At 36.7% G+C, this 16,999-nt stretch overlaps 1 protein-coding gene across 2 annotated transcripts; it reads right to left on the reverse strand.

The window, feature by feature from the left end:
- Positions 1 to 1,896: 1,896 nt before the first annotated feature.
- Positions 1,897 to 16,999, reverse strand: LOC149021767 (putative protein phosphatase 2C 60). Of its 2 annotated transcripts, none has more exons than XM_089149961.1 (11): positions 16,607 to 16,999; positions 16,016 to 16,147; positions 14,938 to 15,001; positions 10,698 to 10,806; positions 10,229 to 10,382; positions 6,998 to 7,123; positions 5,452 to 5,575; positions 5,249 to 5,325; positions 4,566 to 4,618; positions 2,515 to 2,569; positions 1,897 to 2,338 (listed from the first exon to the last, which is right to left on the reverse strand). In XM_089149961.1, exons 2-11 carry the CDS (start codon positions 16,130 to 16,132, stop codon positions 2,114 to 2,116), a joined length of 1,104 nt encoding a protein of 367 aa, XP_089006087.1. In that variant the 5' UTR covers positions 16,133 to 16,147; positions 16,607 to 16,999; the 3' UTR covers positions 1,897 to 2,113. The 2 variants fall into 2 exon arrangements, with proteins under 2 accessions (XP_089006087.1, XP_089006088.1); XM_089149962.1 differs by having other exon boundaries at positions 16,589 to 16,999.

Here is a 16,999-nt window from a genome sequence, read left to right on the forward strand (position 1 = left end):
CATGCTCATGGATCTAGCCAAGAAAACCAAGAATGTGAACTATCATATATTCCCAAACCCAATGCTTCAGTCATATTTTGAAAACTATGCTACTATATGTGTTAATCAGATGGATGACTGTAATAGAACAGCTAATATCTGTAACTGCTTTTAATTTTTCTTAATGCATTTTTATTTTCATCAAAAAAGAAAAAACGAAAATTTTGTCTTCTTTGAGATCTCATGACTTTTTCTTGTTTCTAATTCCATCTTAAAGAATACAAACAAGAGATTCTCACATATTTATGTTCAATGAATCTCCCACAATTAAGTGAAACCTTTATGCCTTTTGGGCAACTAAATTACCTATTTAACCCCTATTTAATATCTTTTCATGTCCAACCTTAGATGTGCCCATCTTCTACCTACACCTTGCCAGATCTTTTTCGAAAAACATGTCCACTGTCTCTGCAAGAACTCTCTCTCTCTCTCTCTCTCTAAGTCTGCAAGTGGAGTTACAGGCAGATGGAGAGGGTTTCTAGATCTGGTATTCTGGATCCCAAGTATAAACACTAGATCCCTTTAATTTTCACTTTTTTCAAAACCTGGAATGAAATCCTAATTGCTGGAATTTCAAACTCAAATTCAAACCTTTTCGAAACATAATCGAAAGAGAGAGAAAGGGGAACATAATGAGATGAACCTGATTTAGCTCAATTTCACGATCTGTTTCCATGACTACTTGTGCTTAGGATTTGGTGGAAAAACTAGCAGAAGTTCTGGTTCATCAAAGTTGGCATCGTAAGAAAACTAGGATTTCTTAAGAAAATGGAGTTCATAGACAATTGGGCACAGGAATTTGAAATGAGAAGAGGGAAGAAACTGAATCACATAGGGGTGATCCATTGCTTCATGAAGAGTTGATTCCTTGCCAAAAGCAAACACAATCAAGAACCAACCTGTTGACGATTTTGATGGGTTCTTTTGGTTTCTTTCTCGCCCAGTTTCCTCTGATATCGAAAACTAGAAAGCTTCATCAATTGGTCGGTTCTAATATACACCAATGTTTCTTCTTTCTTAAGCAGCTCCGAAATACTCGTTTGGTTTTAGCAAGGAATAAACTCTTCATGAAGCAATGGTTCTCCCCTAGCTGATTAAATTTCTTCCCTTTCTCATTTCAAATTACTATGCCCAATTGTCAATGAACTCGCCATTTTCTTAAGAAATCCTAGTTTCCTTTGGGTGCCGGCTTTGATGAACCATAGCTTCTGCTAATTTTTTCCATCAAATACTGAGCACATTATTATTATTTTCAATCAATCACTACCTATTCACGTACAAGAGAAGAAAAAAAACGTAATATGTAATAAGAAGTATTCCAAGGGGGCAGAACACAACAAAGCCGATACAGACAAATGCAGCTGAAGGTTAGAACACTAAAAAAGCCCAATGCAGATAAAAGTAGCTCATGGCTAAATCTTTTTCTTCAGTAATCGATGATTCACTATTAGGGTAATAAGGATCCTCTATTAGGGGAAAGAATACCACTACTTCGAGGTTCCTTTCATTACACATTCAAGATGGTCACCTACTCTGAAACTGATAAGCTAAATCTCCCTGAATGTATAGTGACAGAAAGTCAGGCTAGTGATTCCAGACTTATGAACCTATCTTCTTCAGAGGTGGAGAATAACACAAGAAATACTGAAATAGACACCCTAGGTCATTAGATACAGCCAGGGAGCCATCACAGGAACTTTGCTAATTTATAATCCGTTGTTTATAGAAGCTGCTGGTCAATGGGATCTGTACAAGTCCTATTGCAACAATCCTGAATCCTGATGTGGTAGCCAAAGGAAAGAAAAAAAAAAAAGGCTAGACAAGTTATTGGCGACCACAAATACAAGCAAAAAAAACTTGCTAAACATTCCTTTACTCAGTTTCCACTAGACTATCCACATTTACAGATATGATGATATGTTGTAAGAATCAAAGTCTTAACATGTCAAGAGAGAAACAACTCCTGCTTCCTCTTACTCCTCCCCACCCACCCTCTACCCTTCTTTTCTTCCTCCCAGTCCACCAGAGATCCTGTCAACTGGAAATAGCATCCAACCATTCAGTAAGCATAAATCTAATTTGCTTCATTCTCTGCAGGCTTTGGATCAGCCTCCACAGGTGCTGGATTCGATTCTGTCGCTTCAGATTGCAATGACTCCTCTGTGGGTGCCACAGGCTCACCTGGTTTCTTGAACTGAACCAAGATCATCGTCATATTATCACATCCGTCACCACCAACCGTAGATGGTGCCAAACACTTGTCCAATACTCTTTCACAAACCACAGACAGCTTGCTCTCCTACAAAAATTATGATTTATATATCAGAAATAAGCATTCCACTGGGACTCACTTTGAATAGATATTATATTCACACTCCTAAAGCAGGCATGGTACAATGGTACATTGACCAGATGAATGAGTAGCAAATCAAACAAAAATTGTCATTTCATATCAGAGAGGTCTGGAACACTCACAGTCTTCAGCTGTTCATGAACAAAATCAACTAGTTCCTGGTTTGACATGCAATCCCTGACAGAAACCCCATTATCAGTTACATGTTATAAATGACTAATATCTATTCAGGCAAAACAATATAAGCAAGACACAAATATACATCACAACAGCATCAGAGAAAATATTATGGTCCTTCTAGTCTGTTTTCCAGTATTCATTTCGCTTCAACCTTTACAAGCTGCAGGGGCTATAGAAATCGTGTCCTTGGGGTAAAAAGGAAGCCGATCTCATAGCTGAACAAACAATTTTCCATCTGATAACAGTTTTCTGGAGACATTACCATCTTGTCAGGAACCTTTGGTTACTATGGACAGCCTTTATAAGCTTACAGCATCCATGGCAAGAGCTAATATATGTAAAAGACTTCAGTTCTTCACAGATCATTAAGGCCCTGCTAGGAACTTCTCAACACAGTGATAAATCCCTACATTTCCAAAAGAAGGGATCAAACAGATTGAGCCTCAGCTTCAGGTGAACAAGAATGAGATGTGGGAACTCCTTCTCTGTCCTAAAGAAGTGGAGCGAAGGGGGCGAGAAAACTACAGGGGTGGATTTGGGTCTTTCAATGTAACTATATAATTATTACTCTGGATCTTTTTAAGAACTCAATTCTTAATGAAAATGATTGGCAAAGGAGAATCTAGCATTCAGACAAAGATGTGTGCACTTTGACCCATTGACTTCTTCCATCATCTACAAAGTCTTCATTGACACCACTTCCTGCCATTAATAAAGAAGGGATTACGGGGTACACTCAGCCAAGGGGTAAACTAAGATTAATTTCAAGTGTGAGACATGACAATCCCCTTCACCCCAGTTTTGAGATTATGGTGCAACAAGCATTCCTATGAGTACTGCAGTTCAGGGTTCTAGAAACCAGAAACACAATCATACCAAAAACCTATCTAAATTGCAAAATCCACAAGGGAGAGGAAGAACATACATTGGATGAAACAAAACAGAATTAAGGAAGATTAGCAATCTAGCAACCTGAAAATCTAGCCAGAAAGAAATCAAAAGGAAGAACAGTAGAAAAAGAGAAAATCATTAGATAAGACCCCGATAAAGCAGGATAAAGCAGATTAGGACGACGAAGAAATCAGATTTGGCATACAAATCCTGTACATATTGCTCAACAATAGAAAGCTCTTCAAACAATCTCATATTTTTTCTCAAATTGTCCTTAATTGGTGAGACGGCTGACATTAGCTATTTGGTGAGACAGGTGATCATAGTGGTCAAGGGGATGGCAGGCAGGCATCAAAGGCACCGTGAATAACCTCAGGCACCTAGATGCTGCAAAAACTGTGTTGTATTACATGTATTAAGATCTTCAAAAAACCCTTAAATTAACTCAGAAAATACTTTCCTATGCTGACTTTATAGAAACTAAAAACAGTACTCTTAAAAACTCATTAAGATCCCATATGTAATGTAAAAACTAAATTACCCACTTGGGATTACAAAGTAGGCCCAGTATAAATGTAACACCCCTTAAATTTTAGCCAATGGAATGCCACCAGCACTCCAACCTTCCAGAGCTTCAGACCCGCTTAAGACTAATGCAACTGCATCACTCGGCACGACATAAGCCGGATTCCAAGAATCCGCAAAAGCAGAAGTGACAGATCCTTCATTTCTGGAGCGGCCTCTCACCCAGAAGCTTAGCCACAGATACCCCAGAGTTCAGGGAAACACCTTTGATTGATCTTCTGCGTGTATAGTCAACTATCAGGCTAATTGATTAAACTACGTGGACCTTAGATACTAGCACGACATTCATTCAAAAAGAAGGAAAAAAAACTAGTACGATGCATTTGTTATTACTTTTTTCCACCACCTCCATCACATCTTACCATTTTTGGAGGGTGTATCACACCTTACCATTATTCAGTATTCGACAATGACTAATCATATCCACTGCTAAAGAGGATACTGGGTTTCTATTTCCTATTCATTGGATGCAGTAGAGGTTAATTCAAACTTACTAAATATGAAGAAATCAACTTACCAAATGCCATCACATGCGAGAACGATAAATTCATCGTCATCACAAAGTTCAACCTAAGAAATGAAACAAACATAAAAGAACAGTTGCAGTCAAAACAAAGCCACTTCAATAAACAGGGAGAGTTCTACAATATATAAAAGTGCGACCAAGGAAAAGGGGAAAAAGATGAATCAAAACCCCAAGTCCATCAGCCAGGGATTGGGAATAAAGGGCTAAATGTATCAATGCCACTTGATCCTGCTAAAAGCAAGGCAAGATTGGGTCGCCCACCATACAAAAATTTGACCTTATAACAAATGGGATCAGCCCAAGCTACAAATCAGATAAAAATGGGAGCCTATCTTATGATGCTACATGGGATGGAAATGACTTGCATTTCTAAGTTTCATTTGAGCAAAATAAAAGTTAAAGATCAAGCAGATGAATCACAATTTTTCACAATGAGAACTTGAGAAGAAAGACAGTAGAAAAATGTCCCCTAACTTGAGGCAATGAGAGCCACAAAATTATCGAATTCTTTTGGAGAATGATAATTGTTATAGATGGAAGACTTCCAAGTATGGTATACAAGCTGCTTGACCAAATTCATGGTTGAATTTACTTTAACCTGAGTGATCCCTCAGGCCATATCCAATGGATTTTACCCCAAAAATCCCCATTACAGGGGGGGTAATGGTACTTACAGTATTTATGTCGGGATTGGCAGTGACTACTTGTTTTTCAGCAGGTAAATATTTATTTTGCTTGAATTCCATATCTCCTGCAATCAACGACATCCTAGAATTTAGAAAGGCATAGGAAAAAAACAAAACTGCCAAATGCTCCATTCCATTATATTTAAGCAAATAAAGGAGAGTATTTAATCAATGGTCATCCTTCTTATTACCAATAGCTCTAGCTAAGTTTAAACTTCCATTGACTCGTCCAGCATGAATGAAACCGCCAGCCTTCAATATCCTTTCTTTTTCAACCTCAAGGTCAGGTTTGTGATCTCTTGATAAATGGAATGCCTGCACAAGAAATGGCACATCAAGTACTGTGCAAATTCTGTCCATGTATTTAAAGGCTAATTTAAGGGTTGATATCACTGCCCTTTCTCCCACCACCCCAGGTAGAGTAAAGACCTAGTGAGGCATAAAACTTAAAATTTGAATACAATGACAAGGTCCAAAAAGTGGAGCGAATACATTATAATTCCCAAGTTGATGAGTACTAAATATCTATTGAAAATTAAAATCCACCATGGACCAGTTCATGCTGCTTGTCATCAAAGCCATCCCTCCAATGGTATTTTATTGTATATGCAACTTACAGAAATGAGCTGCATTCCTATTCCAAATGATTCATACAATTAAAAAAATTTGCAAGAAAGGGCAAATAAAGAGAAGAGGAAGAAAAACAATTGGAGGACATCTCACCTAACAAACTGAAGACAAAGCTGAGTATTTTGGGGGGATACAAATCAACTTGACATAGGGTGCAAGAAAAAAGGGGAAAAAGGAAAATAAAAAAGAAGAAGCTCCTTTTGCTTGAGTTCCATCATGAATGGAGTATGATGGAGGAGGATGGGGAGGCAGGTCAATTTATGGTGAGAGAACATTAATATCTTCTTCATATTATCTTACACCATCATATTATGGCAACACTAGGTTGAGAATTTCTTAAAAAACAATGAAAGCCAGCAAATGGAAATTACTTGCTACTGATATTTTTGGGACCAATTGGAGACTAAGACAACAGAACCTCAGACCTTGATACAGAGGTGTATGCTTAAACTAAGAAAGGCAGAACTAAAAAATAATGGTGAATAGGTTAACTACTTCCCTTGCCTCGAAGCAAACTGAGAATGCCTTCAATAACATGCTAAAATTTTACTAAACCATTCACAAAAAGACCAAACATTTGTCACACAAGAGAGTTGCATTATTGATACTGTGTATTTTGAGTTGCATCAAAGCCAAAACATTTCAATGGCAAGTCACATCTTCATCAAGCCATGATACCTGTGATATTACGCTTAAATGTTTCCAGCATGAACCACACAGAAGAATGCTCTACACAGTCTGGCCTTCTAGAGTTGTGTGTGTGTTTTTCTTCTTCTTCTTTTTTTTTTTTTTTGGGGGGGGGGGGTGTGGGGGTGGGGAGGCTTTCATAGATTGAATTGTTGACCAAGCCACATGGCTTAATATTTAATTGTGATTTGTCAGAGAATCATATACAGGAACAGAAAAATGTGACAGACGATAGATATTCGCTATGTGAACATCAGCATAGATTATGAACATATTTTTCTGCCTAAATTATTGACTACCAAGAATGTAACCACTTACAACAGTTCCAATGATGGGACAAGATGAACATCAACTATTTCATTCAAGATAACCTACAGTTGTTGACATATAGAATACAGTATGGATCAGAAAACAAGTTACCTGCCCCTTCCTAGATATTACACACCGAGAGTCACCAGCATTTGCAACGACAACTTGTTTGTTTCGGATAATCGCGACACATGCAGTGCATCCAGATGTTGGTCCAGAAAAATCAGAGTGGGGCCCCTAATTTCAATGTGAGCAAATAAGCCATGATCTTCATATTCTAAAAGTTACTGAGAAGACCAGACACATATCAAAGCACCCTTGCTTGAGGGCATGTTCAAGCAAACAAGAGATGTTTGATTACAATGCAAAATTGTAAATGCTTAACTACAGTAGGATACAATCTTCCAAAAAATAAAGCTCGCATTACAAAATAATTTCACACACAACACATATTGATGTAGTTACATTACACATTGTTCCTGTATGGAAGCATAGACGCAAGTTTAAGGGGCAGTTGAAAGTCCAACAGGATGAAACTGTACTTTAGGTAGATATGTATAAGTTGGGTATTTATTGTAACAAGCCTACTTTATAATCTCATAAAGTGGAAGTAAAGTTGATACACAGGATAAGTAGTACAAAATTTAATGAGATCATGACAATGGTTAACTATCTGAAAATTCTGTTTTAAGTCTATTAAGTCATATCAGCCTAAGAGGGTGAGTACAAGTCCTTTTACAAGTCTAACTAGGAATGTCTAATATAATAAAGTTGGGTATTTATTGTAGAAAGCCAACTTCAAAAGCAGACAAAATGGAGAAAAGTTGATACACAGGATTAGTAGTAACACAATTTAATGAGATTACTTTACTAGTCAAATTATATCTGAAAATTCTGTCCTGACTCTATCAAGTCATGTCGGCCTAAGAAAGTGACTAGAAGTTCTTTTTTTTTTTTTTTTTGGATGAATAAATAATTATATTAAACGAAACAAGAGAACAAGGTCTTTAAGTAGAAAACCGAAAAGAAGAACTAAGGCCCCAGGAGACAACAATAAGCATGTTCCTTGGGGTATCATCAACCAAGGGATGGGGGATAGCTGACAGTCTAGAAGATACATCAATAGATGGCATTCCAAATCCTATCTATAGAGCGGGATTTGGAAGTCTATCTTTAAAGGTTGTGCTCCCACCAAAGGTGATGAATAGAGGCATAGTACACTAGCTTACCAATCCGATCGCAGATGGAAGTACCTGAAAAGTTTATTGGAATCCAAGACCAATCATGAGTAAAACCAAAGGAACGCCTCGAACGGGGTCAAATGGACGCCACGGCTTTTCCCCAGATAGATCTGGAGAAAGGGCAAGAAGTTCTTTTACAAGTCTAACAACAAATGTCTAATATAATTATGTATATACTCCCCATCAGTTAGACATGACTTGATACTATAAATTGAACTATTCTTCTATCGTTCTACTTCTTCAAGTACTGATGATTCTATTGCAATGAGTTCTCTCTTCTATTTTTCTTCTCTTACAAATTATTACTTCAGATCTGCAGAACCTTTGATGTTTCTTTAACTACTGATATGTTTACTTCAAATTCAAGTATTAGTTTATAATTGGGATAATTACTATTGCCCCCCTGTACTTTGATTTTATTACTAATGTATCCCCTGTATTTTGCAAAATTACTAATCCAACCTTTAACTTTGTCTATAATTACTAATGCCCCCCTACTGTTAAGTTCCGTTAGTTTACTGATGATGTGGCATTTCCATATTTTTTAAAAATCCCAAAATACCCTTCTACTTATCTCTTTACTTATTTACCCTTTTGTCAAGTTACAGTAATACCCTTAATTAATTGTAGAGAAAAAAATAATCATAATCTGTTTTACTCTAAAAAAAATCACCAAAATAAAGAAATAATAATTGAATAAAATTAAAATAGAAACCGAAGAGGAGGGAAGATAGAATTCAACTCAAATTTGGAAACTGAATATCACCTACTTCGTTAATTCCTTCTCTGGCAAGATTTTGTGGTTTCGTCAATGGTGGGTTAGTAAAGTGGTTAAAAGTTTAAACTCCCATGGGGAGGTGTTACGTTTCGTTTCCAATATTAAAAAAGCACCAGTCCCCCCCCAAAAAAAAAAAAAAAAAATTTGTGGTTTCCTTCCCTACGTATGCTAGAGGAGAAGGTGGGAAACCAAATCGAATTTGAATTTTGCCAATTTCTTTAATTCAAAATAAATAAGTTTAGTGAAGGTGGAAAACCAATATTTTTTTAAGTCAAAATAAATGAAGTTAGGGTAAAATTGACATTTAATCTGGTTTTTATAAATGGGGTAGTATCGTCTTTTGATTTCTTAATTTTAATGAAGGACAAAGTGGACATTACATATTCAAACTTAACGGCTACTTAACACCGTTATAAGAAAGGGGGGCAACAGTAATTTTGTAAAGAACAGGGTTTTATTAGTAATAAAATCAAAGTACAGGGGGGCAATAGTAATTATCCCTTTATAATTTCATTCTCCATAAGATTCTGATTCTGTCTAATAAACAATTCCGATTAATATTTCATTCCAGTTTTGCTACTTATATCCTAGTTGTACTGAGGGGCTTCAGCATAACTTGTTATTCTATCATCAGAACCATTTTGAACATTCTGTTGTAAGCCATAAACTTTCTCTTCCTGTTCTGTTTCTACTTTACTTGTCCTGAGAAGGCTGTTACTGGATTTTTATTTCAGGATTAACCTAAAATATAAAATAACAATGAAAATTTTAAAGCATGAAGTTTGAAAAAAACCATGCACACAGATCCTCTAACATACACAGAAAGGATGTACAGAATTTCATTACAGTACTGTTAAATAAAAAAGGTTTTGTCAAAGTAATATGTTGATGTGTGTATGCCAGAAGTTTCTGTGCCGGGTAACATTAACAGCTAAGAGGATAGAAAAGAGGGAATGCACAAAAAAAGGCTAGCTGTTTTAACACACCACATCTTACACAGCTTGGGCCTCACCTCCCCAGGCTGGCAACCAATTAAAGTATATAATGTATTAAAACTATTAACAGTGAACTTCTAACTCTCTCTCACTGTCTCTTTTAGTAGAATCTCAAAGAAGTTTTTTGGACTCTCTTTTCTTTTCCCCTTCTTTTTTTTTTTTTCTTTCCCTGTTGGGGGGGGGGTATCCTTTGAAAGTTACCACAGCACAAGAAACAGATACAGAAGATCCCAAAAGAAAGAGCACAGATAATCCTAAACTGTTCCATCAAACCACAAAGAAATAGATAACATATTTATCATTAAAGCAGTTTCTTCAATTAATATACCTCCTCAAAAGCCCAATCATCAATTAGGTCATTAGGTTCCCCACTCTTTGGAGACCATATCAATCCTTCTATCATGCCACTGAACTTGTTTATCTTGTCTCCCAATACAGCTAACTCTCTCCACCCTCTCTGTCCTTGCATCATCTCATCCATTCTATACCAAGAGAAGTAAAACAGAAAGGAAAGAAAGAAAATTTACCCTGAGTTACAGCTGCTTAAAGGCAACCAAAAAAAACAGTGCAATAAGAGTATATAATTATCATTTATCTCATTTAAGCTCTCCTGCCATATCCTGATGTACATAGTCAAGCCGGGTTTCAAACACCTCAACTCATGAGAATCCCTTCAACATGACTTACACATTTGAGAGAGATTTTCTTTTTCCTTTTTGAGGTTCCCGGGGGGGGCAGGGACTGAGGTGGTGGGGTGTGTGGTAGTGCAGAGTACCAGGGTAAAATTAGAATAAAACCTGAGAAAAGCTTTCTGGATTGAAGTACCCAAGTCCCCTGCTGAAGATGCTTCATTTTTGAGGAACTGCCGGTGAAGGAACTTTGCACAGAATTTAGCAACTACTTTACCTGGATATTAGAGGAATATGTGAGACTAACAATATAAGAAAATGTATTACAGAGAAATATAGTAACAAGTTAACTGAACCAAGCTAACATTCTTTAATGAATCAATAAAGCATCAAACTATGAATGAGTTCACATACATCCAAGCACATGAAGGCTGCTCAGAGTCAGAACAGCAACTGAGTGAGGTTCATTTGAACTACAAGCTGTCAGCATTCTACTGTTCCATCATATTCTACTAAAAGTGACATTTTTTCATAGCTCACTCATGCTGTTTCTCACCAAGTGAAGATGTAGCCTTAATTTGATGAGGATCAACTATGGTATCAGTCATAAGATCTCTAAACAGAACCAGCTCGAACTGGGCTGGCTATGGGTACGTGTAGCCCATAATCGACATGGGTGTGTTAGGGTTCGTTCCCAAAATAGTATAATTGTTTTGGTGATGAAGAAGGGTGTAAAACTGCTCTTTAAAAAGGATGATTAAGATGTTTCACTTGGAGTGAGAATCTTCAGAAATTTACAAGAATGAGATGGCTATGGTGTCAAAATGGGGTATCTCAATTAGAGATTTGGAATGAATGATCAACTCAAGATTAATTGTGTGTGTACCATGGAATGCAGTAACAGTACAACAACAACAATAAGCCTTGTCCAACTAAATGGGGTCGGCTACATGGATTCTTGCCCTCCAATCAGTTTTGTTCGAGGCCATGCTAGATACAAGGCCTAAACTATACATATCCTTTCTCACCACTTCTCCTAAGGTTATCTTAGGTCTACCCCTAGCTCTTCTAGTTCCTTCAATATGGATTATATCACTTCTCCGAACAGGGGCATTTATAGGTCTCCGTTGAACGTGGTCGTGCCACTTCAAACGACTTTCTCTAAGCTTATCACTTATGGGAGCAACTCCATACAACTCTAATATGATCGTTTCTTATCTTATCCATCCTAGTTTTGCCACTCATCCATCTTAGCATCCTCATTTCTGCTACACTGAGTTTATCTATATGATTTTTTTTAACATCCCAACACTCTGCACCGTACATCATAGCTGGTCGAACAACAGTCTTATAAAATTTTCCTTTAAGCTTTAATGGAATACGCCGATCACATAAGACCCCGGACGCACCTCTCCACTTCATCCACCCTATTTTAATTCTTTGGGAAACATCATCCTCTAAATCACCTCTTTTACTTATGATTGAACCTAGGTACCTAAAACAATTACTCTGAGGAATCTCTTTATCGTCAAGTATCACCACCTCATCATCTGCCCAATCATGACTAAAGTTACAAACAATTACAATACGTGGAATTATATATATAGGGATTTAGGGCAGTTAGTTGGAGTACACATGAACGAAGGTTGCAATGGTTAGATGGGCTGTCACTTGTATCAAGGGGGGCGGTAGGGGGGGGGGGGGGGATCATTCCAATCTTGGGGGTTCTAATGGTTGGATTGAACTTGATCTAGGTAAGAAATAAGGGTTTCTTTGGGAATCCAAAAAGTCAAAGAAGTGCTGGAAGTTGGGCTTTTAATGGCTTGATGTAGCTGCGACATAGATTGATTAAAACTCTAAACATAAAACAATGTAAGAAGTTACTAGCCAATGCGCATGCAGCCTGTAAAGCCCTAATTTAAGTTCTCGGAAGTGGCTCATTAAAAGGCTAAACCATGGTACCAAGGGCCAAAAAATATACATCTCTCATCCTAGGCTTATCCTACTAAAGAGATGCCAAATTGGTCATGGATCTGCATCAAGTGATCTCAGGTCATCTTGGACCTCCCATTATGTTTCAAAAAGATAAAAAATAATAATAATAAATAAATAACATCGCAAGCAATTTACAATAATATGTGATGTCAATAAACATATAGATGAACGGCTATCAGCTCTTGAACCCAACAAAAAATTCCACGAAAACAATAAGCCAATAGCACGAGTAACACAAGGATTCCACAATAGTCTCATTCTCAAAAAAAAAAAAAAAAAAAAAAAAAAAAACACCCAGTATCCAAATTAGGAGCCCAGTAAAGTGGAATTAGGATAGAGTGCACTGTGGAGTAGCTAAAGTGAAAAGAAACAGGAGAATTTGCATTGACAAAGAAATTAATACTAGGGGATTATGAAGAGATGAGTGTTGGAGAGAATGAAAAGGCAGTATGGTTTGAGAAGGATGTCTCGCTCAATGGCTAGAAATTATTTTACCATTGATTCACTCACGATAAACAGAAATTACAAGTAAACAAAGTGTACAGATGGAGCTGTTACTTGTTAGAACTATTGCAAGGATATTCTACAGTCCAACGGAGCTGGTTTACAGCGTGAAATGAAGTTAATTTGTCATAAAGAATAAAACACAGCTATCTAGTTTTACATCTAGATTAGGCTTCCATTAAATAATATGTTAGAACTATTGCAAGGATATTCTACAGTCCACTGGAGCTGGTTTACAGTGTAAAATGAAGTTTATTTGTTATAAAGAATAAAACAGGGCTATCTAGTTTTGCATCCAGATTAGGCTGGCTTGCAATAGTTCTAACATATTCTTTAATAGCCAGCCTAAAGTGTGAAATTAAGTTAATTTGTTATAAAGAATAAAACAGGGCTATCTAGTTTTGCATCTAGATTAGGCTGCTATTAAAAATAGGAAAAACAATAATTCCCAGGAGTCCCCTTTGAACCACTGAATCTAGCAGGGTTCTTCTAGGGTTCAGTGAAGCTTTTTATGAGCGTGAAATGAAGTTGCTCTGTCGAAAAGAATACTAAAGAAAGAGGCTGATTGTGTCAGGAAAATGTTAATATGAGCTAAAATGAAAATTAGAAAGCAAAATTTAATATAGGGATAACAAAGGATCCACATCAAGAAAACCTGTGATTCTTGCAGCATAAATATTGCCAACTCAGGTGAGAATAATAATGTCCAAATACATGAATGGGTACAGCCTCACTAGTGTTGCTATTACAGAGAATGGGAACTAACTACAAAAAACCGACTAGCTCCTAACAGCCAAGCACTTTTAGGAGCTCTATAAGTTCCAAATATGCCGTATTTTAGCCTACTAAAGAAGAAAAGAATAGGCCAATTAAACCTCAGATAAGCTAAACTATGCTCAAATATAAAATAAAACTAACTTCAACTAATATAACCACTAATCTACTCCACCTATGATAAGATCGTGTTAATTCCTATACGTATTATGAGCCTAACAAAAGATAAACATTCAAAACTTAAAGCTTCACGTAGGATCCGAAAGCAAAACAATCAACTCTCACTAGCTGCGTGGTAAACCAATATAGGAGGATTCAACTCCGGTTCTTCTTCTTACCCTCATTAGGAAAACAACATTTTCACTTGCAGAAATGCAAAAGCATTGTTGAGTAGGTAACCTAATCAAGAAATCTTTTGATAAACACAAAACAGATAGCCACGAATACCCAGTAAGGCAGAGTTACAATGTGAGGAATAAATATCAAACTCTTGTACCATGAATATCTTCATTCACCTAGAGCTTCTTCAACAAAGAAGGAATTAGGCAAAACGTAAATTATGAGAAATGATAGTTCTACATCTCCATAGGGATAGAGCATTTTTTCTGTACGTGGGTAAGGATGGGTCGTGCCGGTCCTCTGACTACCTAAAATTCTGTAAGATAGTAAGGAAGGCAAGAACAAGAAGAACAAAAATAATAACCTACCAACCTTCTTATTATTTTTCAAACAGGATCAAATGCATCATTCATGTAATTATTACTGTTAAAACATTATGAAAAATATAGCTCCACACAGAATAATGCACTCCTGCACCAACTTGATTGCTTTAGCATTGCAGTAAGTAGAATTTGAATTCTGAAAAAAGTACTCATCTCGGAAACCAGTATTCTTTATCCATCTATGAGGAAGTACTTGAACACAATAAAAAGCAACAAATAAGTAGGAAGTAAGTTCTGCCAAATTTCTTGAGACAGCATAGAACTGAAACAACCGTGCCAATATGAATAGTTTGTGCATGGGCTATTTCTTTTTCATTTACAAATTACAACTTCAACTAAAATCAAACTGAGGATAATAGAGAACATATACACTCTACAATAAGTATTTGAGAGGTACAAAGAATAATCCTTACCCCCATGACCATCATAAACACCAAAGAAAGATGTGGAAGTGCCCAGATCTGGATATGCTGCATGCTATTGAATACAAAACATAAGCATCACTAAAGACAAAGTTTATGAAAACATTAAGTGGCAAACAAATACTAGTACTAGAGAATAAAATGCAGGTTTAAATAATGACAGTTTCTCCACCTAACCGAATAATGACAATAATCATGACAAAAATTATTCAGGTCATGATGTATTGCAACATTAGGCTAGTAAAAGACTATATAGGGGGTTTCTGTACATGCAAGACCAATTAACGATGCCAATCTGATCCCATGTTACGATAGTTTTGACAGCATTAAAGGTATGAACTAACAAAATCAAAAGACAATGGGATTGACAAACATGAACTTTCACAAAAAAGCATCCTTAAAAGGAGATCCTATACACCAAATGATGAAGCATTTCTTTACTAAACAGGTTCAAACAGCAGTCACCTAGTTGACACTCAATAATGAGAGAGAGAGAGAGAGAGAGAGAGAGAGAGAGAGAGAGAGAGAGAGAGAATCCATCTGGATGACATCTGCTGTAGTCTTGTGATATACAAGATTCACCTCTTGAATAAGAGGTGCCGGTCATTACCAACTGAGCTGCCCTTCAATGGTAAAAATGCATATTTAGAAAACAAGAGAATTTACAAGTACCCAACAGGTGATCACTTCCTTGATATAAGCCAAAAATTGTCAGAATATATTTTGGCTTAGGCTGTCTGACAGAATACTAACCAATCCCTTCTCGCTTAGTAAGCAAAAACATCTCTCTAGCTATCTAACTTAGTTCACAACATCTAACACAAATTACCTTGCTCACGGGCCACATGCAACTACATCTTGCAAATGAGGGATGGTGAAATCCACAAATGGAGTGAGAAGGACAAACAATCGAAAAGAAATCACAATAAAAGGAAAGTTTATGTACTTGTTCATCCGGCGGTAAAAAAAGGTTAATGTACTTGAAAATGTTTTGAAAATCCAATTTATTTCAAAATGTGAAAAAAAATGCAATCAAGAAATAATGAGGTCGGTTTCAGCGAGTACTCACAGCATCTTCCATAGTTGCACGCCAACCTTGCATGGAGGATAAACCATATCTAACTCTGTCATTCTCACCATCTTCAGAGAATTTATCAGTTTTTGGGGTACTGAGATATATACCCATTTTTAACTATCAATACTGCAACAATCAAAAGAAACCAGTGGTCAGTTGCCATAATAAGCTACAACTTAAAACACAAACAAGAAATTCCTTACAACAGGATCATCCTCTCTGAAAAATGAATCGCATGTCACCGAATTAGAAAAACCATCAAAACAATTCTAGCAGTGCTTGAAATCAAAATGTTTCAACATCATCGAAATGGTACGAATTTATCAACTACCACAAACTTCGCTTACAGCATGTCTCAAAATCTCAAAAGTCTTAAACCCAAATTTGGGATTCAACCCACTACAATAAACCAACATAACTGAATCATCCTACGAACAGCCAAACCAAATGATCCAAGATTCAAAAGTTTCCAAAAGAACTACCCAAAAGTAATCATCAGATCGACCAAAATAACAAAGAAAGAAGAAAACCCAGAAGATGAAGTAGTAGAAGTTTTCAGGGTAGTACCATAAAGTACTAACGTACCGCGTTGGATGTCGAATCAATGCTCTAACCACACCCAAATAAGAGAAACACGAAAGACGAAACGTATCGAATTGCAATGGAATTCTTTCCTCAGTTGAAAGAATACCGATCAGAAAGGATTACAGATGAACCCAGAAGCAGATTCATCACAATAAGCAAAGAAAACGGCAAATGAAATCAAGACAGAGAAAGAAATTTGGACTTTGGGCGACTTTTCGTTAATTTACAGTTTTTTCTTGAGATGTTATCGGAAGCGAGAGAGATTTGTTCCGGTTTGACTCTTCGGCTTTGCTGGGTCTGGTGTTTGCTGTCTGTGCTTTCAAGTATTATCTCCACTCCAATCGCAGATAGCGGTTTTGGCGATCTCTAATGACTCTGATTGGGTGAAAAATC

The sequence above is a fragment of the Hakea prostrata genome, chromosome 3 (genome assembly GCF_041222555.1).
Source record: "Hakea prostrata isolate BN-2017 chromosome 3, UWA_Hpros_2, whole genome shotgun sequence".
Taxonomy (NCBI): Eukaryota; Viridiplantae; Streptophyta; class Magnoliopsida; order Proteales; family Proteaceae; genus Hakea; species Hakea prostrata.